General features: G+C 44.5%; 1 protein-coding gene across 1 annotated transcript; it reads right to left on the reverse strand.

The window, feature by feature from the left end:
* Nucleotides 1-12,384: 12,384 nt before the first annotated feature.
* Nucleotides 12,385-26,718, reverse strand: Scd (stearoyl-CoA desaturase). The gene is made up of 6 exons (XM_042689645.1): nucleotides 26,322-26,718; nucleotides 25,529-25,793; nucleotides 21,424-21,554; nucleotides 19,835-20,040; nucleotides 18,050-18,282; nucleotides 12,385-16,253 (listed from the first exon to the last, which is right to left on the reverse strand). The coding sequence occupies exons 1-6, from the start codon at nucleotides 26,343-26,345 to the stop codon at nucleotides 16,054-16,056; spliced, it is 1,059 nt and encodes a 352-aa protein (XP_042545579.1). The 5' UTR covers nucleotides 26,346-26,718; the 3' UTR covers nucleotides 12,385-16,053.
* Nucleotides 26,719-27,668: the final 950 nt, after the last annotated feature.

The raw sequence follows: 27,668 nt of genomic DNA on the forward strand, positions 1-27,668 counted from the left end.
CAAAAAAATATATTTGAAAGGCTTACAGTCCTAAGAAGATGTATGTAGGCATCCAGCTTTACCTAACTACAGCCTCCTTTGTTGTAACTGCCAGTTTGCCTACCAGGTGACCCTATCAAGCATTCCAAACCTATAAAGTTGTATAACCTATAAAGACTTATCAGAGGAGTTCTGCCAACTCCTATTTTGTAACTGACTTGTTAATGTTTTCTGAGAAAACCCAGATATATTGCCTTTAACTGTGGTGTGCTTTTGTATCTTAGTATAAACCACTTTTTTCTGACTTGGGACAGTTTAGATCCTGTTGTCTTAATGTGGCTTGATAGTGTTTTTGACTTAAGTGGCTAATCAATTGAGCTTTATGCAATCCTGGCTTTTGTCTGCCTCTTTGGTCTTTCAACACCTTGTACCTTCAGTTTTTTGGTGTTTTTTTTTTTAATTAGTAAGATTTTTTTTAATTGTGAAAATACGGTACAGAGGGGTTACATGAACAAGGTAATGAGTATATTTCTTATCAAGCATTGTCGCCTCCTCCTTTGTTTCCCCTTACCATCCTTGCCCTCCCATACCCCCCTACCTTCAGTTTTATGCAACAATATAGAAATGAGCACGAGCACATGAAAAAAAATGTCATGAGAGACATCAAAATAATGAAATACCACTTCCCATGCACTTGCATCATTCTAATGAAAGAACAGACAGTTAACTCCCATTGGGTTGTGTGGAGTAATACTGATTCTGCTTCATTCGTGCCCTTCCTTTGTTCTCTCTAGCACTCTTCAGATTGGAGGTCTAGACTCCTCACCAGTTATACCAACGCCAGATTCAACCTTCCAGCCCCCTGTTCTGCTGTTGCCAGAACGGCGATTTCCTTAAGCACAAGTTTTTCCTGTTTCTTTCTGAATGAACATATCCGACCACTCCTTGTCTGGTAAGAAACTATGTAGATCCCCTAGAAGCCTCCAGTTGTTTTCCCTCCCCCTCTCCACATCCCTCCATGCCTGGTGATATCAGCCTGGACCGTTCCTTTGTGGGTGCTTTCCTTGCAAGTTTACACCTACAGCAATCCAACTTTTGGCCTCTTTGCTGACGTATTTGTGCTGCCAACTATGTGATGCTCTGCAGTTTATCAGAATAGAAATGAGCCCCCCCCCCCACCTGCTGGGTTTGACCAGGTCTCCCACACGCTGTGGAGACCACCCTGGCATCCTGGGAGGGGAGGGTTGGCAACTCCTTCCGTTTTGTCCCCGCAACGAAAGGCTTGTGTTGGGAAGGCGTGCAACTCGGCAAGAACTATCCTAGTGAGCACTGAGCTCCGTCTGAAAGCGCGCCCCCACATTTCCCACTTCCAAACAGGACTGGAAGCTCACAGCTCCGTGCGAGGTGCGTCCAGGCTACGGTCCACGCCTACAGATTGGAGCGGGTGCAGGCGTACAAGCAGGCATACAAGGCTGCTGATTGGCTGCGCCGGGTCAGGCGCTGTGGGCCGAGTGAACGAAAATAACCCCAAGGCCCGGTGAGTGACCGGCAGTAACCCTGGGGGCGGGGCCTCTCATTCCTGTCGCGTCTGTGCCTCTGGCTGCGCCCCGCCCAAGCAGCTGGGGCTAGAATTAGCTGAGGCCTGAGTTCTTCCGAATTCCACCCGAGCTTCAGGTGAGCAGGCCTGAGGCCTCCGTCAGAGCTGCTTCCATCCATCCTCAGTTTTGTTGTGGAGGAGTTTTGGGTGGGGAGTGTGGGGGGGAGGATATGAAGACCTAGGAATTGGAAGTCTCTGGTTTATAGCTTCACAGGAATGGCTATGGCAATGTATCTTATTGACCCTCCAGAAGTTGTAGCCTGCCCTCCCTGCTCCAGATCATCCTGCCCTGTAAGGCAAGGCTGATGAGAGTCTGGTTCCTAGAGGCACAGCTGCTCTGGCCTCTGTCCCAGGGGCAAGCAGGTTAGTGGAGATCACTTTCCTGGAAAGAGGGAGGAGGAAAGGACCAAGTACAAGAATGGAGGGTGATGTTTACAGATTGCTGGTGGGAATGTAAAGTGGACCAGCTTAGTGACCACACCAAAAGTAAAACAATTACCCTATGACCTACAGATCTACTCGCAGTTATGGACTCAAGTGAATTGAAAGCAATTAAGTATTTTTGCACAGAGGATGATGGCACTCAGACCTGGCCAAAAGATGGAGATTACTCAGATTCCATCAGTTTCTATATTAAACACAAGTGTACACACATAGAGTATGTGGTGTACACATGTAATGCAATATTAACTAGCAATAGAAAGTAATAAAGTACTGGCTTATGCTACAGAATACTTGAATACCCAAAACTCCATGTACAAGTGTACATGTGAAGAATCTAGAATGAAGAGGCTGAGATCTGAGGATCATAGTTCAAAGGCAGCCTGAGCAGCAAAGTCTGTGAGACTCTTATCTCTAATTAACTACCAAAAAGCTGGAAATAGAACAATGGCTCAAGTGGTAGTGTTAGCCTTGAGCAAAAAAAAAAAAAAAGCTCAGGAACAGCACCCAGGTCCAGGGTTCAAGCCCCAGGATTGAGGGGAGGAGAAAAGGTGATGCTTAGACAATACTAGTGAGAATGTATAATAGTTTAGTCACTGTAGAACAATTTGGTGATTCTCACCAAGAGTAAAACAAAATTACCTTATAACTAAGGCTTGAGGCTTGGCTCAAGTGGTGGAAAGCTTGCTTAGCAAACTGAAGACCCTAGTTAAATCCCTAGTGTACTGATAGAGGGTGAGAGGTGGAGAATTAGCATGTGTTAACATCCTGAAAAGGGGTACTCTAATGTATGTACACAAAGATTCAAAGCAGCACTTTTCACACTTGTCAAAAGGTGGAGACAGCCAGGTGCCAGGGGCTCATGCTTGTAATCCTAGCTACTCTGGAGGCTGAGATCTGAGGATCATGGTTCAAAGACAGCTGGGGCAGGAAAGTCCAGAAGACTTATCTCCAGTTAACCATCAGAAGTGGCAATGTGACTCAAAGTGGTAGGGCATTAACCTTGAGCAAAAAAGGCTCAGGGGCCTAGGAAAGTGGCTCAGTGGTAGAGCGCTTGTCTTGCATGCCTGAGGCCCTGGGTTCAATTCCTCAGCACCACATAAGCAAAAAGAAAAAAGCCAGAAGTGGCACTGTGGCTCAAGTGGTAGAGCACTAGCCTTGAGCTGAAGAGCTGAGGGATAGCGCCCAGGCCCAGAGTTCAGGCCCCACGACCGGACCCCCCCCCAAAAAAAAAAAAGGGCTCAGGGACAGCACCCAGTCCCTGGGTTCAAGCCTGTAGATGAATTGATACACCAGCTGTGGTCCACAGATACAATATGTTATGAACCAGCAAAGAAAAGATTGGAAGTGCTCATTTAAGTGCTTAAACAATCAGGTTGAGAGAAGGAAACCAGACACAAAAAGGTCATGGTGTAGATCCTACACATAAATCCATAGGAGCAGGAAGCATGTCGGCTGTTGCTAGGTTATAGTGATCTTTTTTTTTTTTTATGAGCTGAAGAGCTCAAAGACAAGGCTGCCTTAGTGCAGCTGGTCCCTGTAACCTCTATTCAATTTATGCAGAGAGAAAGGCCCTGCTCCCTTCCACCATTGTGTTTAACAGTCTACAGAGCATTTGGTATTGTACATAGCTAATCCTAGTAGAGCAGAGCCAGGCTTCTGCATTGATGACTAAACTATAGGGACAAGAGACAGCCACAGTCTTTAAAACACTGATGTTAGGTTTTCTTCTGGACTTTTCTATATCTTTGTTTAGCCTAGGATGTTTAGTAGAGGGTTCCAGTTCATTGATGCAAAGTTTGTGGCATCTTAGATCTGACTTTTCAACCAAGCTTTGTAACATACTTTAGCTGGAGGGATTGAGACCTTACAAAAGTGAGGCAGGGGCTGGAATTGTGGCTTAGCGGTAGAGTGCTTGCCTCAGTACCACATAAGCAGGAAAAGCCAGAAGTGGCACTGTGGCTCAAGTATTAGAGTGCTAGCCTCGAGCAAAGAGCAAAAGAAGCTCAGGGACAATACCCCCTGAGTTCAAGCCCCAGGACTGGCAAAAAAAAAAAAAAAAAAAGGTGAGGCACTCAGGAATTTGCCTTAACATCTGGTGCTTTCCAGGTAAGAGTAGGTGGCTTCCTCCTCTCACGAGCCTTGCTGTTACCTGGGAGCATTGATCCACTCTGGTCACATTGTCAAACTTGCAAGAGACACTCAGCATGCACTCTGCTCTGGTTCAGAATGACCCAGACAGAAGAGACTACCGACAATGTTTTGTTCAGTGGCTGGTTCACTGGTACAAGGTGAGCATTTGGCTTGGTTGCAGCTCATGAACCAGAGAACCTGTCTGAGCCAGGGATGTTTCTAAAGGGTTTCCTAAACTTCTGAAGTCATCACTGGGACAGAAACATACAGAAGTGGGAGCAGAGAGGATCTAGAAGACATGGAAGAATGTGTAATTGTGGGAGAGGTGATTCAAGAAGCAAAAGGAGGGCTGGGAGTGTAGCTTAGTGGTAGAGTGCCTAGCATGCATGAAGCCTGGGGTTCCATTCCTCAGTAACACATACAGAGAAAAAGCCAGAAGTGGGTCTGTGCTCAAGTGGTAGAATTCTAGCCTTGAGCAAAAAGAAGTTCAGGGACAGTGCCCAGGCCCAGAGTTCAGGCCCCAAGACTAGCAAAAAAAGAAAAAAGAAAAAAAAAAAAAGAAGAAGCAGCAAAAGGATTAGAATAGAAGTTAGATATGATGGCACATGCTTAATCTCAGCACTGAGGAGACTGAGGCAAGAGGATTGCGAATTTGAAGCCATCTTAGGCTTGGGCGCTGTCCCTCAGCTCTTCAACTCAAGGCTAGCACTCTACCACTTGAGTCATAAGTCACTTCTGGCTTTTTCTGCTTATGTGGTGCTGAGGAATGGAACCTAGGGCCTCATGCATGCAAGGCAAGCACTATACCACTGAGCCACCTTCCCAGCACCAAGGAGTAAGAATTTCTAGATGACCTTGCTCTTGTTTTCTAGCTCTCTTGCTCTTGCTCTTCTTTTCTAGCTCTCTCTGCTCTCTCTCTGCTCTAGCTCTTTCCTCTCTCTTTCCCAGCCACGTGGAGTGCCAACCTTGCCTGGTCCCAGCAGGTCTTCTGAATACCTGAATACCACGTGAGCGCTACTGTTCTTACCCCTCTCTCTGCTCTTTTCTAGCTCTTTCCTCTCTTTCCCAGCTCTCTCTCATTGCCAGGCCTTTCTCAGCCACGTGGAGTGCCAACCTTGCCTGGTCCCAGCAGGTCTACTGAATAAACCTACCCCTTACCTGAAAAAAAAAAAAAAAAGAATTTCTAGATGAAAAAATACACACATATTTGGCTTCATTAGATGCTGATAAATTATTCTCCAAAATAGTGAAACCTGTAATCTTACTAGCAATGCATAAGCATTTCTACTCTTCCATTTCCTCCCCTCCCCTTACACACCTACTTTTTTTTTTTTTTTTTGGTATACACCTGCTTTTCAATCTACTATTGGAGCTTTAATTCCTGTAGCTCACATTTATGAATTTGATTTCATACAATTTGTACTCACTGGTCCCTGAGCATAATTCTTAACTGATTTTCCTGCAAGAAACCCTATAAAACGTTAGGGGAACAAGATGAAAGGTCATGGTACCTACCATAAAGGAAGCTTATACTTTACTGGAGAGACAGACTTGCAAACTTTATAATAAAACTCTAGTTGTGCACAAATTAGAGTGTGCAATAGGCATAAGGAGCAGGGGAGCCCGCCACTATTTGGGGGAAGGGAGAAATGCTCTGCCTGCAACAAATCCATCTCTAAATGCTATGTATATTGAGCCCTTCCAGTTTCCCTTTTCCAATATATAGGCTAGGTTGCAGGAAATTCATAAATAAAACAATAGAGTTCATGGAGAGGGGTAGATAATTACTGTCTTAAATTTAACCATACTCTACAAAATTTAGAAAAATATACTCATCTTGGGCTGGGAAGGTGGCTCAGTGGTAGAGCGCTTGCCTTGCATGCTGAGGCCCTGGGTTCGATTCCTCAGCACTACATAAGCAAAAAGAAAAAAGCCAGAAGTGGCACTGTGGCTCAAGTGGTAGAGCACTAGCCTTGAGCTGAAGAGCTGACAGACAGCGCCCAGGCCCAGAGTTCAGGCCCCACGACCGGACCCGCCCCCCCCCAAAAAAAAAGTAGAGCAATAGTTTAATAAGTTTGAGGCCCTTAATTCAAACTCCAGTACTACCATCACCACTATCACCAACAAAAATGAACTTTAAAATTCTCAAACAAAATTAATTTTCTGTACATATTCCTATCAAATGAAGCCACATTTTGTACACTATTTCTTTTGCAAGCTGGTCTTCTATTTCATTTATGTGATCTCCAGAGGTGGAAGAACACTATTTCTAGAAATGAAGGGGCTAATGAATGCCATTGATAATATATGGAAATGGATTCAAACCATGGCCTGAAACCATGATCTTCATGACATTTGGGAAAACTGAAAACATAGAGAATTAGTTTGAAAACACTATTTCTCATGCAATTAATAGGGAATGTGCTTCTCCAAAACAATGGAATAAACCAACAAATAGGAAAAGAAACAATCCAGGAACACAATAAAGAAGAATCATTAGAAAATACTTCTTAGAATTTCCAGGAGGAGGTTGAGCATCAGTGGCATACACCTATAATCCTAGCTAATCAGAAGGCTGAGATCTGAGGGTGACGGTTCAAAGCCAGTCCCAAGCAGGAAAGTTCGTGAAACTCTTATCTTTAATTAACCTCTAGAAAACAGGAAGTGGAGCAGTGGCACAAAGTGGTAGAGCACTAACCTTGAGCAAAAGAGCTCAGGAACAGTGCCCAGGCTCAGAGTTCAGGCCCCATGATGGACAAAAAAAAAAAAGAATTTCCAGGAGGAGAGCTATGCAGAGGGTTAGAGAATACTCAGTCCAGGGCAGAAGAGCAGATGAGAGGCTGCAGGAGAGACTGCTTCAGGATACTGAGAATAACAGATGTATAACCAAATGTTTGTGAAAAGATGTTGACAGTTGGTGTGGAGACTGAGTCGAATAATTAATAAATACATGGAGAAGAAAAAAAACCCTCACGTTGTTTCATCCAAAGGAAACAAAAAGTTCTGCAAGAGAGAAATCATGGGGATACTGCAGGCTCAAGTGTGAACAATATTTACATAGTCATTGTTACTATAAACATTGACTACTGATATAACTAGAATTACAACACAACTATATTCAGAAAATGGAGAAATTTACCACTCAAGTTTCCATGTAAGTGAATAGTGGTGTAGAGCTGTTGGTGAAAAAGGAAGCATTCTCAGGCTGGGAATGTGGCTTAGTAGTAGAGTACTTGCCTAGCATGCATCAAGCCCTAGGTTCAATTCCTCAGGACCACATAAACACAAAAAGCTGGAAGTGGCACTATGACTCAAGTGGTAGAGCACTAGCCTTGAGTAGAAAGGTCAGGGACAGTACCCAGGCTCTGAGTTCAAGTCCCATGACAAGGAAAAAAAGAAAGAAAGAAAGAAAGCAAGCATTCTCATTTTTCCTGGTAAAAAGTCAATAAATAATGAATTGACACCAGTCTGGGAAAGTGGCTTAGTTGTAGAGTGCTTGCTTAGCATGAAGCCCTGGGTTCAATTCCTCGGTACCACATAAACAGAAAAGGCCAGTAGTAGCGCTGGGGCTCAAGTGACAGCCTTGAGCAAAAGAAGCTCAGGGACAGTGCCCAGACCCTGAGTTCAAGCCCCAACACTGGCCAAAAAAAAAAAAAGGAAAAAAACAAACACATCTGTATCCCTATACAGGTGGACCCATTGCAACAATGAAACGTACAAGTCGTTATGTCGAAAACAAACTTTACAACTTTGGTGGGGGAGAGGAGGGTGGAGTGGGGATGGGGGGAGAGATGGGAAGGAATGGGAAGGGGAAACAAAGAAGGAGCCTACAATGCTTGATAGAAAATGTACTCATTACCTTGCCCATGTTATTGTAACCCCTCTGTATGGTATTTTCACAATTAAAAAAAAGAAAAATTAAAAAACAAACAAAAAAAACAAACACATCAAGCAGGGCCCCAGAGGCTCACACTTATAATCCTAGCTACTTAGGAGGCTAAGATCTGAGGATCACAGTTCAAAGCCCGAAAACTCTGAGACTCTTATCTCTAATAAACAACCCCCCCAAAAGCTGGAAATAGAGCATTAGCTCAAGTGGTAGAGCAATAGCCTTGAGCAAAAGAAACACAAGTATAGCCTCCAGGCTCTGAGTTCAAGCCCCAGGACCAGCAAAAAAGAATTAACATGAATAAACATAAGCATAGCATTTAGAAGTATAGAAGGAAACTATAAAAGCTGAAGAGATATCAAAAGACCTCTAAAGTAAACTTCTCTGTAGAAACTACACTTGTATTAAAGATCTTACAGCTTGCTTGATCATGAATGACTGATTTATCTTGCATTATTTTAGGTCTTTTTCAAGCCAATAACCTTAATTCTATATAACTAGTAGATAAACTCTTTGAAAGTGTTGCTAACCTCTCTGTAGTTAGCAACAACCCTAAAAGCTAAGAATGCTCTAAGATAAAAGCTGAAACTACAGTAGAGATTTTCCTGCTTTGAGTAGCCAGCCTACCTGATACCTAGATTAATACAATTGGTAAATGTATTGATTTAGTTTTTCCTTTTGGTCTATGAAAACTAAAGTTCCTGTAATAACTTCTTTGATGGAAGATGCCATTCAAGGAAACCTGAATCAATGCTCCCAGGCTTGGGTCACTCGCTTAGAATAAGCTGTTATTGTTTTTATTTTTTATTTTTTTGCTAGTCCTGGAGCTTGAGCTCAGGGCCTGGGTACTGTTCCTGAGCCTCTCTGTGCTCAAGGCTAGCACTCTACCACTTGAGCCACTGCACCACTTCTGGCTTTTTCTTTTTTTTTTTTTTTATTAATTTATTTTATTTGTGAACATACTGTACAGAGGGGTTACAATTACATGGGCAGGATAATGCATACATTTCTTACCAAGCATTGCAGCCTCCTCCTTTGGTTTACCCTTCACATCCCTTCCCAGCCTCCCCCCTCCCCCCCAATCCCAATCCTTCTCCTTCCCCCCCCTTCCCCCCCCTCCCTTTCTGGCTTTTTCTGTTTATGTGGTCCTGAGGAATTGAACCCAGGGTTTGATGCATGCTAGGCAAGCACTCTACCACTAAACCATATTCCCAGCTCTAGCCTGTTATCTATTTCCTATATCCATCATCTCATGACATGCAAGAATCGTCTTGGCTGGGAATGTGACTTAGTGGTAGAGTGTTTGCCTATTATGCATGAAGCCCTAGGTTCAATTCCTCAGTACCACATAAACAGAAAAAGCCAGAAGTGGTGCTGTGGCTCAAGAGGTAGAGCACTAGCCTTGAGCTGAAGAGCTGAGGGACAGTGCCCAGGCCCAGAGTTTAAGCCCCATGACCAAAAAAAAAATTTTTCTCAAGGACTTTCCCGCCTCATCTGGCTTTGATCCCAACCTCCTGAGTAGCTAGTACAGGCATGAGCCACTGGTACCCAGCCCAGCCAATAGTTTGAAATGGTTTCCTTATAGCATAGGATTACCTCTTAAGAAATTATATGAGAATTTATATGGTACTTACAAGGCAGGAAAGTCCATGAGACTCTTATCTCCAATTCACCAAAAAGAAGGAAGTAGGACTGTGGCTGAGGGGGTAAAGTGCTAATCTTGAGCACAACTCAGGGACAGTACCTAGGCCTAAATCAAGTCCCAGAACCAGTGAGTGCACCCTGCCTCCCATTAATCTTAGATACATGAATTTATTTTGGCATTCTTCATTCTACTCCACTAATTTGTCAGGCTTTATTCTAGTACTGACCCACACTTTATCAATGACCCTTTGAATAAAATTTGAAATAAGGGAATAAATGTTCAACTTTGTGCTTCCCTCCCCTTATATTTTGATTGAGGATCCATTGAATTTCCCTATAATGTCATGATCAGTTTACTTATTTGTCTAAAAAGTTAGAACTTGAGGGCTGGGAAGGTGGCTCAGTGGTAGAGCGCATGCCTTGCATGCCAGAGGCCCTGGGTTCGATTCCTCAGCACCACATAAGCAAAAAGAAAAAAGCTGGAAGTGGAGCTGTGGCTCAAGTGGTAGAGCGCTAGCCTTGAGCTGAAGAGCTGAGGGACAGTGCCTAGGCCCAGAGTTCAGGTCCCATGACCGGACCCAAAAAAAAAAAAAAAGTTAGAACTTGATTGCCTTGAATTTTTGGAGTCCTTACCATAGTAACATTAAGGCTTCAAATCCTTAGTTGTGGCCTTTTCCCCATTTATTTAGGTATCCTTTATTGTTTTTCAATAGATTTTTTTTTTTTTTTCGGTTGTGGGGCTTGAACTCTGGGCCTGAGCACTTCAGCTCAAGATGAGCGCTCTCCCACTTGAGCCACTGTGCCACTTCCGGTTTTCTGACTCAGAAGTCTCATGGACTTTTGTGCCCGGGCTGGCTTTGAACCATGATCATTAGATCTCAGCCTCCTGAGTAGCTAGGATAACAGGCATGAGCTACTAGCACCCGGCTTCCAATAGCATTTTGTAATTTCCAGTGTAGCATTCTAATTTTTCATTTATTTTATTCCTATTTATCCTTTTTGATCTTGTAATAAATGGAATTCAACCCTTGGGGTTTTTTTTTTGTTTTTGCCAGTCCTGGGGTTTTGATTTTGAGACTGGGCACTGTCCCTGAGCTTTTTCTGCTCAAGGACAGCACTCTACTACTTGAGCCACAGCACCACTTCTGGCTTTTTGTGTTTATGTGGTACTGAGGAATTGAACCCAGGGCTTCATGCAAGCAAAGCAAGCACTCTACCCTAAGCCACATTCCCAGCCCAACTCTTGGTATTTTTATATCATCATTGCTAGTTTATGGGGGTTAGAATGAGTTTTATATATTGTCTGGCAGCTTTGCTGAATTTCTTTTTTTTTGTGGGGGGAGGGGGGGTCCGGTCATGGGACCTGAACTCTGGGCCTGGGCGCTGTCCCTCAGCTCTTCAGCTCAAGGCTAGCGCTCTACCACTTGAGCCAGAGCGCCACTTCCAGCTTTTTTCTCTTTTGCTTATGTGCTGCTGAGGAATCGAACCCAGGGCCTTGTGCATGCAAGGCAAGTGCTCTACCACTGAGCCACCTTCCCAGCCCATGCTTTGCTGAATTTCTTTTTTTTTTTTTTGGTTCCAGTCGTGGGGCCTGAACTCTGGGCCTGGGCACTGTCCCTCAGCTCTTCAGCTCAAGGCTAGCACTCTACCACTTGAGCCACAGCGCCACTTCCGGCTTTTTTCTTTTTGCTTATGTGGTGCTGAGGAATCGAACCCAGGGCCTCATGCTTGCAAGGCAAGCACTCTACCACTGAGCCACCTTCCCAGCCCTTTGCTGAATTTCTTAATGAGGTCCAGTAGTTTTCTTTAGTATATCAACTCCCGAGTTGTCATCTAGAAACTGTTCAGTTTCTTCCTTTTCAATCTAGATCCTTTTTTTTTTTTTTGGTTGGGGGCTTGAACTCTGGGCCTGGGCACTGTCCCTGACCTCTTTTGCTCAAGGCTAGTGCTCTACTTTGTGCCACAGCTCCACTTCCGGTTTTCTGGTGGTTTATTGGAGATAAGAGTCTCATACTTTTCTGCTGGGGCTGGCTTTGAACCATGATCCTCAGATCTCAGCCTCCTGAGTAGCTAGGATAAAAGACATGACCACTGGTGCCTGGCCCCCTCATTTCTTTATTTGCCTTGACAGGTTTTTCTTCCCTTATAAAAGAGGGAGAAACTTCGTGGCCTTTGAGCATTAAGACTTTTTTGTTTGTAGTGGGGCTTTGCCTCAAAGTGAAGGCTCTACTACGTGAACCACAGTGCCTCTTACTATTTTCTGGTGGTTAACTGGAGGTATGAGTCTCGTGGGCTTTCCTGTCTAGGCTGGCTTTGAATCAAGATCCTCTGATCTCAGCCTCCTGAGTAACTAGGATTACAGATGTGAGCAACTGGTGCCTGGTTTAGACAATTCATTTCTAGTCTTCATTTTTACCTTAAACTAGTACTTTTCTGATATAGGTTAATCTTGACTCCTTAAGTAGCGTCATAATCTCCTTATATTCTCCTATACAAAACATGTAAAAATTAATTTGCCCTCTGGGACCATTTACTATGTAATGCCTCATTACAGGAAAGCTCATTTCCCCCCTTTTCAATCTTGATTCAGTTGAACTTGCTCATCATTCCTTTTCTGGAATTTGATCTTTCTTCTTTCCTCTTCCCTATGAGGATGTTTGCAGATAATAAAATCCATGAAAAACTCCCAGACACTATGCAGTCAGATTCACTCACTTTTATTAGGAACAAACACAATATCAGATGAGTAGAAATAACTTCAGAGTTGATATTAAAAGAAATTATTTCAAAATTGTTAGGTTACAAATAACTGTTGCACATAAAAAAAAAAAAAAATCCCACCCAAGGAAGCAAATGGAATCCTGCATGTTTTCATAGCAGTGAGTATGCATTCTCTAATTGTGTCTGACTAGTCAACATTTACCAGATGATTCAGTCTCTCGAGAGAATGATGTACATTAATGATGTTATCTGGGACATAGGCAAATATCCCAAAACGTTTTCTAAAGAGCATTTGTCATGCTTACGCCTATCTACCCATTGGCTTAAGTCAGGATTATCATCCCATTTTCACAGAAGTAATATTGAGTCACATTACAGTTATGTGACTTGTCCAGTGCTATGGTTTTAATTTATCCCACAAGTCATGGGTTGGAACTTTAATCCCAATGCAACTATTGAGAGGTGGGACTATTAAGAGGTGATTAGGTAAGGATTCTACACTTAATAACATCTTTATCTTTGGAGTGGACCCATTATAGCCTGTGTGATCACAGTGGCACAATGATAGGAGGACCTGGCCTTACTAACAACAGAACATGGCCACCTTACTTTCTTAGTTTTTTGTACCAACTCATTTCAAAAAAGGAATAAAGAAAAGACAAGCAGGACACTAGCAAACCATGGTGGGGGAGGGGGAAACTTCAATCCTAAATGCTACAACTATGTTTAATTAAAAAAAATACTGTAAAGCATGTGCATTCAAATTACTTTCACCATCCATCAAATATGGTCACTTCATGAAAACAACACTAAGAAAAGTTCCCAAAATGAAGCCCAGAAGGAAATCCTTCAGATTGATATACAATTAATCCTCTTAACAGGCCAGCTTTTATACTGCCATATCTGCAGGCTCTCAGGTTTTAAGGGACTCCACAGAAGGAGTTAGGGCAGGCTCAAATGCAATACTGTTTAGAAAAGAGGTAAGGCACCCAAATAAGTTGTTAGCACACCCACAAGGCAAGGACTGTTAGAAATTCACTTGATCTGAGTTTCTCATTAACGTGTCTTGTGAACTGAGCTTTATATTGTTGAAAATAGTGTTCCTTAGTGAGCTGGCACACCTCTATCTACACAAGCACATATATGTTGGGATCCTTGTCTTGTGTAGGGATATGGCATGGATCAGATCCTTAGAAAAGAACTGGAAGGGAAAACTGATTTTATAGTCCACATTATATAGCAGGCATCTAATGATCTGTATAACTATAAAATCACCCAAAAGACAGTCCAAAGAGGGACACAGATCAGCAAATATAACCTACTATAATCTTCCATGAGATTCATTTCTATTCTAATTTGCAGCTCAAAGATAAAACTGCTTTCATGTAGGCTAGTCTCTGTATTCTTTATTCAGTTACCCCAAGAAGGCCCTTTCCACTATTGGATCTCAAACCTGGATACAGCATTTGGTATTGAACATTGAAAACCCTAATACAAAAGAGCTAGGCTTTTACACTGATGACTGAGCTTTAAGGGACAGGAGAGGTTTGTGGTCTTCATAATGCTGACATTCTGTATTATTTCCAGACTTCTATCTATTGTCTGCCCAAGACTTATATGATATCCAATTACAGTAACTGCTTCAAATACAGTTTTTCCTACCAAGTTCAGGATATCTCATCTCATGTCTCAACCCAAGTTGTGCAGCAGAACCTGCATCCAGGGACTGGGGCATTTTTTTTCAATGTGAGGCACTTGGGAACATGCCCTTGCTTCTTGTGCTTCCTATTTAGGACCATATGCCTTCCTCCTTCTGCAAGCATTGCAGTATCACCTGGGAACACTGACTGATTAGCCCAAGTCACTCTGCTGAACATTCAGAGGATGCTGAGCATGCTCTCTTCTGCTCTGACCCACACAGAGGTGACTTAAACAACATACCATCTTTGCTCCATGGCTGGCTCACTGCACATTATGAGCCTTTGTCTTGGCAATGAGATAAGAGTCTAAGCCAGGGATGTTCCTGGAGGATTTGTTAAACTTTTCCTTTAAAAAGTTTCAGCATGGCAGAAGCTCCAGGGATGGAGGTGGAAAGATCTGAAAGCCACAGGAAAGGGACAGCCAGCCAAGAAATGGCATTGTTTGCTAAAGAAATACATTGGTATAGTGTCTAGGAGCACTGCATCTCCAGGTTAGGAAGCTTCCAGGACAGTAAATCATTCCCCTGTACAGACTCAGGGGGCTGTGAACCCAAAGAAATGTCAAAGAACAGACAGAACGAGGAGAAAAGGGACAGATGTAACAGAAGCAGCAATTCAAAATCGTGGTGGTTGATTAAGAGATTCCTACTCTGTCTGGAAGAAACTTGCTTTTTCGAATGAAAGGAGAAGCTGGAATGAAGGGAGCTAATACTTGTTTCTCTAGAGAGCACTCTAACTGTTGAATCAATCCCCTGGCAATGTTTTCTCAGAGTCCTTCCTTTGGAAAGTTACCTCATATATGCTGCCTACAATTCTGCCTCTCAACCTTTCCAGCTGTTGCCTGGAAGGAAGAGGTAACTTGGATAATTCCTCCTCTCCTTCAAATGTCTTAATATTTCTTTCTCAAAGGGAAATACTCAAATGAATATTTACTTGTTGCAATAGAGGTTCCTATGTCTACATATGCTTTAACTTTGATCCATGATTACCTCCTAAAAAATACTTTCAACATTGGATAGTTGGAAATGCCACAGCTGTCTTACTGACTCTAAAGTAGTGACAAAATCCTGAAGATGGGTAGAACAGGAAGGTGGAAGAAGTTAGATGAGCATCTCATGGACTGCTAACACTATGAGGGCTTTGCTCACCAATTCTGTAACCAAGCCTGAAGACTTTTTCTATAAAATAAGAAATCTCCTTGCTATTCAAGAAAGATAAAGCCCTCAGACTATTTTTCCTTCTTTATTCTCAGCATAAACTATATTGAGACATCGAGGTTAAGTGCTGTGTTTGAGAATCACCAAGCTCCATGGATATCACTTACTCTAAGTCAGTAGAGAAAGGCTATGCAGAGGCTCTATACTTCTGCTAGGCAAGCAGCTGGCTTTGATCACAGCAAGAGCTTCGCCTCGCCTAGTTCCCACCTCCACCACATTCTAACTGTTGAATCATATCTTACATGCTGAAACTTGTCCCCTGGCAATTTACCTGCCATGCAAGCTCTCTGCCAAATGCAATTATTTTTTATTCCTCATGGCAATAGCTGGACTGAAGAAAATTAAGAGGAAAATTAAGATTTTCTTGGATCTCTAATAAAGAATAGCTCAAAAAAAGAGTTGTCTCCAGTCGTCACTTTTAGGTTTTAAAAAGGCTGGTAGGCTTTGAGGTGATGTAGACCTATGGCTGACCATAGTGGCCTAGGAGGCAATGAAGAAGACAAGGATGTTTATAGAAACAAAGCAAAGCAAAGGACAGTAATAGAAGAGAGAAGAATATGTTTATCATCATAAAGGAGAGTTGTTGCCTTTCAATACTTATGCACTTTTAAGACACTGTACTAGAATGGGTTAAGATCATCATCTTTAGCATCCTGGTAGCATTATTCAGTAGTTAATGAATGAAACATTAAACCTCTGCCCAGATGGCTTTTGCAACAGGAACTTAGAATCTCAGCCACTCTTGTAGCTTCCATCTCCAGTTCTTTTAATCCTGGCCAGGATGGCAGCCTTGGATACTTTCTTCCGGTCATAAGCCAACCCAAGGGCAGCCATGCAATCGATGAAGAATGTGGTAAAGTTGAGGCTCCAGCGGTACTCACTGGCGGAGTAGTCATAGGGGAAGGAGTGGTGGTAGTTGTGGAAGCCCTCACCTGGAAGAGAAGCAAGAACAGTTAGGGAGCTTGGTGGGTTTCTGCTTCATCCTTGACCCTCTTACCTACCTAGCAGGTACTCTGTACCTTGGAATATCTTGCTGTTACTAAGTAAACAGATGACACAGTGTCTTCTACTCTGAAAAAATGGATGACTTCAGAGTATGCTTAATTGATTAACCAAGAAGTCCTGCTTACCATGTCTACACTGGAGCCTTAAGGAAAAAAAGATTCCCTCAGAATATAAGAGGAAGAGAGAAGCTAGTTCTTCAGGGAAAAAATATTTTACACTGGAAAATGCCAAAGCCTCAGTAAATGCTGGCCAAAGATCCCCTGACAGTGAATGTCTTCAGGTAGGGAGGAAAGAGTCCAAGTAAGAACTTCCACTATGGGGTTGGGAAGGTGGCTCAGTGGTAGAGTGCTTGCCTTGCATGCCTGAGGCCCTGGGTTCGATTCCTCAGCACCACATAAGCAAAAAGAAAAAAGCTGGAAGTGGCGCTCTGGCTCAAGTGGTAGAGCGCTAGCCTCGAGCTGAAGAGCTGAGGGACAGTGCCCAGGCCCAGAGTTCAGGCCCCATGACTGGACCCAAAAAAACCCCAAACAAACAAAAAAGAACTTTCACTATGCTTCTTACAAAGGTGAGTAAGCAGCACACCTTCCCTCAGAGCACTAGTGCTCTCTGTAAGCTGAGAGGTTCCATCAAAATGGACAGTGACAGCCAAAATTCAGAGGAAAGGAGCCCAGCCGGGAGTAGGTAAGAGAAGGTTTGGAGAAATGAGTTAACAGCTGAACAAAGTAAGGAGGTGACTACCACTAGAAACGGATGGTCATGAGGAGGCCAGAACTGGAAAGCTCATTCCACTTATATACCTCAGTCTGTAGTATTCCACATGTATGTGTCAAATGTGTCATTTGTGTCAAACATGAATCAAAGCAAGAACGTATACAATGGTTTATCATATACATCTCCTAAAAAGAGCAGTTCTGATCATAAACATGGCCAAAGTTAGCATTATGAAAAAGATGAGCCTAAGTGTGTAAGTTGCCTCTCTGTCAGAGGAACAATAATTCTGACACCTAGTGAGAAGAAGCCACTGGGGCTACACAGGATAAAACTAATTTGACATCTTAGGCAAGATATATTCACTTGGAAGAAACTGCCATCAAACTATCTGCTTTATCAGAGGGTCCTGATAGAGGAAGGGAGTGACAAGCACAAAATGGAAAACAAGAGACAGGGAAGTGGGGTGAGAAAAGGTCACCAACATATTAATATATTAACATCACTAAAAAGCAGTCTATCCTTACAAGGATGGCACATTCAAATACAGAGAGGAGCTAAAAATACTTCAAATACAGCATACTTGAAGTTTCCTGAACTAAATTATAAGCATCCCTCATTTTATAGCATGGTTAAATGGAAAATATTAGGCTTGTAGGCCAAGTAGATGACCTTGCTTTTCAACTTACACATCACTTGCCTCAAGCAAATCTACATACCCATCAGAGGTGACTAGAAAAGGGAAACTTAAAGGGGCTAATTATAGATAATAATTGCAAATCGTTTCACAACTTAAAATGTTCAGTAGAATGATTTTCCACTGTTTTACACAAGTGTTGTTACCTGGCTCTTACAAAAGGATTTCCTATTACATTGTCCCTACTTTTATTGTAGAAAAACTGGCCCACACAGGATCTATAAAAACAGCTTATTCTAGTTCTTCTGGAGTCTAGCCAAGTACTCTCAACAGCAGACCAAGAGACATAGTTGGTTTTGCTGCACACTTCCAACTCACCCACAGCTCCCAGTGAAACCAAGATGTTCTCCCGAGAGCTAATATTCTTGTCATATGGGCGGTATCCATAGAGGTGGGCAGCACTGTTCACTAGCCAGGTGGCATTGAGCACGATGGCATATCGCAGGAAAGTGGCAACGAACAAGCTGTGTTTAAATGTTTCACCCCAACAATACCAGGGCACCAGGGTGGGCAGGATGAAGCACATCAACAGGAGACCAGGCTTGTAGTACCTACATGAGAGACAACAAGGTGTCTGTAGAGAGGACTCACAAACCTACCTGGACTGTCCAGTCTCACTGGACTGGGCTGTCTTTTCTCCTATAATATGCATCCACTGGTGCAAATATTATTGAGAGAATGTGGTAAAAAGTCCTTTTGGCACATGGTGTCACCTCATTTTTTTTTTTTGTCAGTTGTGGGGCCTGGGCACTGTTCCTCAGCTCTTCAGCTCAAGGCTCTACCACTTGAGCCACAGTGCTACTTCCAGCTTTTCTGCTTATATGGTGTTGAGGAATTGACCCAGGGCCTCATGCATGCAAGGCAAGCATTCTACCACTGAGCCACCTTCCCAGCCAACTCACCTCATTCTTTAACTGAGGCAAATGGAGGCAGTAAATGACTTTATTGGTTGGTATCATTTTAGTGGGAACCCATGGGGTAAGATTTAAAACACCCATTTTCTGATTCAAAATCTATTGTTAGGTTGGGCGCCAGTGGCTCACAACTGTAATCCTAGCTACTCAGGAGGCTGAGATCTGAGGATCACGGTTCAAAGCCAGCCCGGGCAGGAAAGTCCATGAAACTCTTATCTCCAATAAACCACCAGAAAAGCAGAAGTGGCGCTGCAGCTCAAGTGGTAGAGTGCTAGCCTTGAGCTGAAGAGCTGAGGCACAGCGGTCAGGCCCAGAGTTCAAGCCCCACGACCAACCCCCCCCAAAAAAAATCTATTGTTAGTTTAAAAAAAACAAAAGAAAAAGAAAAAAAGAGCATGAGGCTTAGAGAGGCAGGATCAAGTCATAGCTAGCTTCATCAGCCAAATTCTGATGCCTGCCTCCAGTCTTGCTAATGCCTCCTAGTTCTTTGCTCTACTTTTCCTAGTATCCTTGACCATAGGCAGGTCTCTGTTCCATTGTAGGCCCCATCTTTCTTCAGTCACTTGTAGACAAGCCCATTACCATTTCAAAATCACTGGTTGTTTATATCCTTCAGGCATTGCCTTAAGCTTTTTAAATTTTTTTGGTGCCAGAACTGGGACTTGAATACAGGGCCTGAGCACAGTCACTAAGCTCATTTATTCAAGGCTAGTGCTCTACCACTTGCCCCACAGTTCCACTTCCATCTTGTAGTCCTTTTGGGTGTCATACCTTAAACTTCAAGAGGACTTCATTCTGGGCACATGCTTGCTTTGACTCCTTCTGAACTTTGTTTTTGTTGTCCTTGACAATAGCACTGTGAAGTCTCTGTTCATCTGTTCTTTATTCATGAACCCAAACCTGAACTTGTATATAAAATGTTCCTCTTCTTTGTACTTCTCAGGCACAGAAAATATTCTACCTTGTCTGATGGTTATTAATTACTTGACTTACTCTTTCCTCTTTCAATAGGTGTTGTGGTCAAGTTACACTCATCTTTGTATTTCTATTCTAGATAAATACAAAGGAATTTTAAGTAATTTGGATATTCAAGCCAATAAATCATTTGCTATTATTATCTAAGAGTCAGTGAGGTCCCCAACCTTATGTTCCAAGGTCCACACCCCAGCTCCATCCTCCTTTCACTCACCTCCTCTGGAACATCACCAGTTTCTCAGCTTTGAGGTCAGACAGGTCCAGCAAACCACCCTTCTCTTTGACAGCTGGGTGTTTGCGCACAAGCAGCCAACCCACGTGAGAGAAGAAAAAGCCACGACGGGAATTGTGAGGATCAGCATGAGTTTCTGAGAACTTGTGGTGGGCGCGGTGATCTCGGGCCCATTCATACACGTCATTCTGGAGGGACAAAAGAAGAAACTAAGCCTGAGGAGAGATGCCCTTCAGGGAGGATTGGAGTGCCCAGATGTCTGCAAAGGCCAGAGCTCTCAGCCCAACTTCACAGTCCTCAAGTCTCAAGCTACAAAGGAGGTGAGTAAGACTGCTATTCCTGGCTATGTAGTGAGGAGAAAGTAGTAAGTCATAGTGCTCAGAGAGTGTCACTGATATGAAGCTGCAAATCCTAGAATGCAGCTCTATGAATAAAGGTGCATGAGCTCCATCATTAGCAAAGAACATGGTAATTCTTCAAACAAGAAATGAGAGTCATAGCTGGGCAATGGCAGCTCATGCTAGAAATCTTAGCTACTCAGGAAACTGAGATCTGAGGATCATGGTTCAATGCCAGGAAAGTCAGCAAAGTCTATGAGACTCTTACCTCCAATTAACCACTAAAAAGCTGGAAGTAGAGCTGTGGCTCAAGTAGTAGAACACTAGCCTCAAGCTGAAAAAGCTCAGGGACAGCACCCAGGCCCTGAGGTCAAGCCCAAGACCAGCACACACAAAAAAGGGGGAATTCAGCCTGGCACCAATGGCTCACGCCTGTAATCCTAGCTACGCAGGAGGCTGAGATCTGAGGATCACGGTTCAACGCCAGCCTGGGCAGGAAAGTCTGTGAGACTCTTAACTCCAATAAACCACCAGAAAACCAGAAGTGGTGCTGTGGCTCAAGTGGTAGAGCACTCACCTTGAGCTGAAGAACTGAGGGGCAGTGCCCAGGCCAAGTTCAAGCCCCATGACCAAGAAAAAAAAAAAAAAGGAGGGGAGGGTTTCCTAGACTTCATTGGACTCAATCACCAGTTGCCTTCATTCTGTTATGCCTTCATTCTGTTATAAACTTATTGCCTCAACAAACTTTAAAATTTGGCAAGTACAGCAGCCCCAGATAAGACCACAACAATCTATATAACCTCTCATAGTATTTAGCAGTTAGTGCCATGAAGTATTTGTTCTTGTTATCTGCATCAACATAGTTCCTGAATTGTGTCATCTCTTTGCTATTGACCTTCTGTCTCCCTTCCCACTACATAGCTTGAATGGGATAGTTGCTATTAATATTTCACAGTGCAAGGGAAGAAATGGATAATATGAGAATGTTTATCCAAGGATACATGGTTTAAAGGTAGCTTGTTTGTCAAAATGCTGTGTATGCATATATGCACATGCATATGCCAGTCCTCAGGCTTAGAACTCAGGCTGAAGTATCCCAGGCTTGATGAACCTCAGCACTGAGCCTATACCTTAGGTGACCACAGGCAACCACAAAGGGCCATAGCTGTCCTGCTAGGGCTCCCTCTAGCTCCTCAAAGGGGTGGAGACAGTTGAGTTGCTCCAGCTGCTCACCTGGAATGCCATGGTGTTGGCAATGATGAGGAAGAGCCTCAGAGGCAGCCGTGCTTTATAGGTCCGGTGGCTCCACAGGCGATGAGCCCCTGCTGTGATGCCCAGGGCACTAATTATATAGTATAGGTAAACTGCAGGAAAAGACAGTGAAGGAGTAATAAGAGGCAAGTTCCATTAGGAGAATCATGCTAATGACACTCTTCTGCTGTCAGTTGTTGCTTTTTTACCTTAGTCTTTGGGGCCTCATAGTTTTCACAACTTGAAAAAAAAAATGACCTCCCAGCCTCTACACTTAAGAATGGGGATAAAACTAAGCACCCTCAGGAATTAGTGAAACGGAAGTCAGGACAGGCAATAGATCCTCATTATTGTGCAATTTGCAGGAGCATTATTCAAGGTCCTATCTCTGACTTTCTGATCTTCACTACAGTTTTCTCAGTTGCAAACTTTTTGTCCTCCAGCTTAGGATTCATAGCATTGGTGTTCTGAAAATAGCAGCTAGAAAAGTCTAGGCAATGGCCAATTGGAAGACACCAAGTGCTAAGTGATATAGGCATGGCTATTTACCAACCAATACAATAACATTCCAATTATGTAGCAGGTTGATATGGCGGCAGTATGTAGGAAAGTCAGCTCTGCATAGAGGCAAGCTTTACCAAGGTTGTTAATACTCTCATATTCACTACGCACCTTGAATGGGACAGTTGCTATTAATACTTCACATTGCAATGGAGGAAATAGATACGATGATAAGTGTTTATCCAAGGATATGTGGTTTAAAGGTAGCTTTTCTGTCAAAATGTTCTGTGTGCACGCATGCACATAGCAGTCCTAAGGTGTCAACTCAGAGGCTGGGTGCTGTTCCTAACCTCTTTTTTTGGGGTGTGGGGGGTAGTGCCTGAACTCTGGGCCTGAGCACTGTCCCTCAGCTCTTCAGCTGAAGGCGAGCACTCTACCATTTGAGCTACAGCGCCACTTCCAGTTTTCTGGTGGTTTATTGGAGATAGGAGTCACAATTTTTCCTGCCCGGCTGGCTTTGAAGCGCAATCCTCAGATCTCAGCCCCCTGAGTAGCTAGGATTACAGGCGTGAGCCACCAGCACCCGGCATCTCAACATGTTCTTTTTCTTTTTTTGGGGGGGGGGGGGGGGGTCCAGTCGTGGGCCTGAACTCTGGGCCTGGGTGCTGTCCCTCAGCTCTTCAGCTGAAGGCTAGCGCTCTACCACTTGAGCCACAGCGCCACTTCCGGCTTTTTGCTTATGTGGTGCTGAGGAATCAAACCCAGGGTCTCAAGCATGCAAGGCAAGCGCTCTACCACTGAGCCACCTTCCCAGCCCTGTTCTTTTTTTTTTTTGCTGGCCATGAGGCCTGAACTCTGGGCCTGGGCACTGTCCCTCAGCTCTTCAGCTCAAGGCTAGCGCTCTACCACTGGAGCCACAGCACCACTTCCGGCTTTTTCTGTTTATGTGGTGCTGAGGAATCGAACCCAGGGCCTCATGCTTGCAAGGCATGCACTCTACCGCTGAGCTATCTTCCCAGCCCCTCAACATGTTCTTATGCCACTTTACTATGTACCAAAAACCCATGCCCAGTTTTCACATCTATCTTTTACCATGTCTCTATCAACCCAAATTCTCACTGCCAAGCTAATTCTAGAATGCATGGACATGCTCAATGCTGGCAGGTGAGTACCTGGACATTACCCTGCCTATAGGCCTGCAGGCTCAGGACATGTTACATATGACCTCTAACAGGGAAGGTGGTACTGGGTGAACCTGTATTTTTCTCTGTAAAGCAGCTTTAGAAGTCAGGAATTTAGGCAGCAGTAGAAATTCTTAACAATGTTCCACTACTAGTGGGCAGCTGGAAACAATGGTTGCAGTGGGAGATAACACCCAGTGAACAAACTGTCCTGTGTTCTGCAGCCAGAGATAACAGATTCCTAAACAGCCTCTTCCCTTTTCTCTCTCTTACCTCCTTCATCCATTGTATTCCTTCTTCTTTGTGATCTCTGGGAGAGCCACTGAGCCAGCATCTATCCCAAGACAAATTGTAACTACAACCTCGTCTGAGGTAGGATAGGCCATGAATGATAAATGAGCTAGGATAGGCCCACATGGTGTGAGTTCTTCCCACAACTATAACTGTACCTGGAAAAATCAAACTGGAACTAGGACCCCACAGTAACCATGAAAAAAGAAAGAACTTTGAGGTCACAAATCAAGTGTCTCATGCTTGTAATCCTAGCTATTTAGAAGGCTGAGATCTAAGGATAGCTGTTTGAAGCCAGCCCAGGCAGGAAAATCCATGAGACTCTTTACTTACAATTACACACACACACACACACACACACACACACACACACACACACACACACACACACACACACACACACACAAAGAGGGGAGGGAGAGAGGGAGAGAGAGAACAAAGAACTTTGGGCAGAAGTCCTAAGCTGAAAGTAAAGGAAGCCTCCATGTTTGTTTCACACTGCAGGTGGCCCAGTCACTTGCATCTAACAAGACATACCATGCCTTCTAAACAGGGGAATTGACCAGACACAGGCAAGGCACTCTGCAGCCTGTTCTTCAGATAACTTTAGGTTTGTTAAACAGAAGGCTCAGGTCACTTAGCTTCATTATGTCCCCCAGAAGAAGAGAGTCCATGTCTACACTGTTAAACAGTATGGCACAGTGCTGCTCCAAATAGAATTGAGGAGTTCTTTCCCTCTAACCTCAATCTTGAATTAAATAGCAAAAAGCCAGAAGCAAAGGTATGGCTCAAATGGTGGAGAGCCAACCTTGAACAAAAACAGCCAAGAAGGAATGTAAGGCCTTGAATTCAAGCCCCATTTCTGGCACAAAGAAAAGAAATACTAGGAGGCATACAACTAACTGATCAAGGATGACTTAACAAATCTCTTTTTTTTGTGCTAGTCCTGGGGCTTGAACTCAGGGCCTGGGAACAGTCCCTAAGCTTTTGCTCAAAGCTAGTACTCTACCCATTGAGCCACAGCTCCACTTCTAGCATTTTTGGTAGGTAGTTGGAGATGAGTCTCATGGGCTTTTCTGGCCAGGTAGCTTGGAACCAAGATCCACAGATCTCAGTCTCCTGAGTAGCTAAGATTATAGGCATGAGCCACTAGTGTTCTGCACCTTATCTAATCTTAACAAAGTAGAATTGCCCCTATTTGTTACCTGGAAAACCTATGATCTTGAGAACCTGCCTAACCAGCCTTTCTATACCTGACCTCTAAGAGAGCTGCTATAAGTGACAATGTTTCAGAAAGCTTCAGGTTTTCTTCTGGGGAGGGACTCCTGACTCACTGTATCTGAGAACCAGAGGAGTCAATAAAGTTCCCTGATCCTCTTTTCTGATTCAGGCTTCAGGAGCAGAGGTAAAAATTTCCTGCAAAGGGCATGTATGGGGACAACCAGTTTCCAGGTTTCTCTGCTCATTCTCCTGAGTGGTCTTTACTTTTGCCTTGTTAAATTAACTGTTAACCCTATTTGGGGGGGGGGGGTCCAGTCGTGGGGCCTGAACTCTGGGCCTGGGCGCTGTCCCTCAGCTCTTCAGCTCAAGGCTAGCGTTCTACCACTTGAGCCACAGAGCCACTTCCGGCTTTTTGCTTATGTGGTGCTGAGGAATCAAACCCAGGGCCTCATGCATGCAAAGCAAGCACTCTACCACTGAGCCACCTTCCCTGCCCAACCCTATTTTTTTTTTTAAGAGGCATTGTGGACACACAGAGCAGCCCTACCATGAGCCCATACCCAGGGACCCTGAAATTGCTGAGATAGAACAGGGCAGGGAAAAAGCAAGGCTGGGAGAGGTGGCCAGGAAATTGTCTCAAACAGACAAGCTCTTTCAGGGTTAGCCCTGCACATGGTTCCAGGGTTCACTATTCAACACCTGTTTTTAAGGGAGCCACGCAGAGCCAACACTTGTGCATCCCAATTCCATTGGGTTCTATTCCCACCTGCCTCTGGCAAATAAATGTCTGGGAAACCTGAGAGGGGACACTGCCTGCTGTGTGAGGTGCCTGCACCTCATTAAAGAGCAGGGAGAAACCTGGGTACTGGCTCAGGAAGAGGGGAGCTGCTTACCCCAGAGCCAGGTGTAGGCCTTGCAGCCAGGAACCAGGGTGATCCCATAGAGAGCTCCCAGGTGCAGCAGAGCCATGAGGATGATGTTTCTCCACACATACTCAAGCTTCGGTGGAGGGCCCACCTCATCCTGGTAGGTGGGGTCATAGATGTCCTCTTTCATTTCGGGGCGGATGTCTTCTCCCAAGTCACGGGGGATCTTTTCCATCCTTTCTTCTCCATTCTGCGCTGTGATGGTGGTGGTGGTGGTGTAGGAGCTGGAGATCTGTAAGGAAAAGGAGTGTAGAATTAGGAGGCAGCAGCTGCAAGCAGCTGCAGGAGCAGCAGGGGGCACTTTGCTCTCTAAGGCAGCTGGGGTGGCGTGGGGGAAGGGCGTAATGCAAGCCAGACCCCCAATACCCAGGTTGCAGGAAGGGTGAGTGTACCCCGAGATGGAGCAGGGGCAAATTTCCAGAAACTGCACTTCAATTATGGTTCCAAAACATCACATTGAAGGGGGAGAAAGATTATTTTCAACCCCTGGAAACACAAAGGAAATCCCCGCACGTACACATAAAGGATCGGGTTTTACTTTTCTTTAAAGCCTAAAGACACAAGATGGGGAATCTAGGGCCCATGTTAAACATATACTTAACCACCTGGAAGCTAGGGAACTTAAACTGAAGGCAGCAAAACTCGAAAAAGATAGCTAAAGGCTCCCAGGAGCTCTGAATTGTCTCTCCAAACCAGTTACCTAGAGGCCTAATCCGCGTCTGCTAACCAGCCGGGTGGAGGCCATTTCTGGGGAACTCACCTCTTGCAGCATATGGGCTGGCATCTTGGCTTTCGGATGCCGCGATCACGTTTCCAGAACTGAAAGAGTAATGCTTTCCTTTCTTAGGCTGGCTGGTATGCGGCAATTCAATCCGAAGAGCAAGCTCCCTGGGAGTCCAGGCCGGAAATTGCTGTGCTCTGGGTCTGGAGCTGTCTAAGGGGAAGGGGGAGTGATAGAGACCAGTATATCCTTAAGTCCGTTTTTATCGATTAACGATTAGCGCAAAACTGGCGGGTCGAAGCCACCGTGCGCGCGCACGCGCGCGCGTGAGAACAGGGGAAGGAAAAGTCAGGACACAACCCACAAAAAACGCAGCTGGCAGCGTCCGGAGATCCAAGCATCGGGATACTGCAGACAACGCGCAGTCCCATCCCCAGCCCCAAGGGAAATGCTAATGAAGCGTCTGTAAACTCTGGTTAGTCATTGGCCAAGGGGAATTTGGTACCACCTCGTCCTGCTGTTTCCATTGGCTCGGCACAATCGGCTGTTCCCTCGGCCGCCAACCCTTCCCTCCTCCGCCCCTCTTTTTCTGCATCTTGGCTTCTCACCAATAGGCTGCTGGTCCTTTACCCAGCACCCCGCGTCCTTGAGGGGCGCTCTTGAGATCTCTCTGGGAGAGAGGACCCAATTCTGCAGTGGGGGTTGGGTCCAAAGCCAGCCGGACCCAGGGACCTGCGGAGCAGTTGCACAGGAAACAGTAGGGAAGCCACATTGGCGGACCACTCACAACAACCTCTCTTCGCATTTCTCCTTGCGCATGGGAGGGAAAGATAGACTACCACCATCGAGAGCGAAGCTGAGAAGGTGGTGACACCCCGCTGCGCTCCAAAGCAAGCCCTATGCCAGCAAAGGCTCAGCCCTTCCCATTGGCTTCAAGATTTTTGACCTCAAGATTGGGGAGCTCTAGTGCCTTTTTTTTTTTTTTTGGTCGGTCGTGGGGCCTGAACTCTGGGCCTGGGCGCTGTCCCTGAACTCTTCAGCTCAAGGCCAACACTCTACTACTTGAGGCACAGTGCCACTTCCAGCTTTTTCTGCTTATGTGGTATTGAGGAATTAAACCCAGGGCCTCAAGCATGCAAGGCAAGCACTCTACCACTGAGCCACCTTCCCAGCCCCTAGCTCTAGTGTCTTAACTCTCACACGGATCAGTGTTCCTCTTGCACACTGTGAAGGCCACCAGTCACCAGGCCCATCCTCTGACCTCACCTCTAGAACAATGGGGGTTGGGGGGAAGGGAGTGGCATTTGGGAGATTTTTTTCTACTTGACAGATTAGACTTTAGACCTTCCACAAGGAAAAAAAAGGTAGTTGCAGAGAGTTGTTTTA

This window comes from Dipodomys spectabilis, unplaced genomic scaffold (genome assembly GCF_019054845.1).
Source record: "Dipodomys spectabilis isolate Male_0828 unplaced genomic scaffold, ASM1905484v1 ptg000125l, whole genome shotgun sequence".
Taxonomy (NCBI): domain Eukaryota; kingdom Metazoa; phylum Chordata; class Mammalia; order Rodentia; family Heteromyidae; genus Dipodomys; species Dipodomys spectabilis.

What these genes read in the sequence shown, in the direction of transcription:
- Scd (XM_042689645.1), bottom strand. Translation starts at nt 26,345, where the DNA reads ATGCCAGCCCATATGCTGCAAGAG. An exon ending in CCAACACCATGGCATTCCAG is followed by an intron (nt 20,041 to 21,423) that starts GTGAGCAGCTGG and finishes TTGTCCCTCCAG; the next exon opens with AATGACGTGTATGAATGGGC. An exon ending in CTGGTGATGTTCCAGAGGAG is followed by an intron (nt 18,283 to 19,834) that starts GTGAGTGAAAGG and finishes TCTCTCATGTAG; the next exon opens with GTACTACAAGCCTGGTCTCC.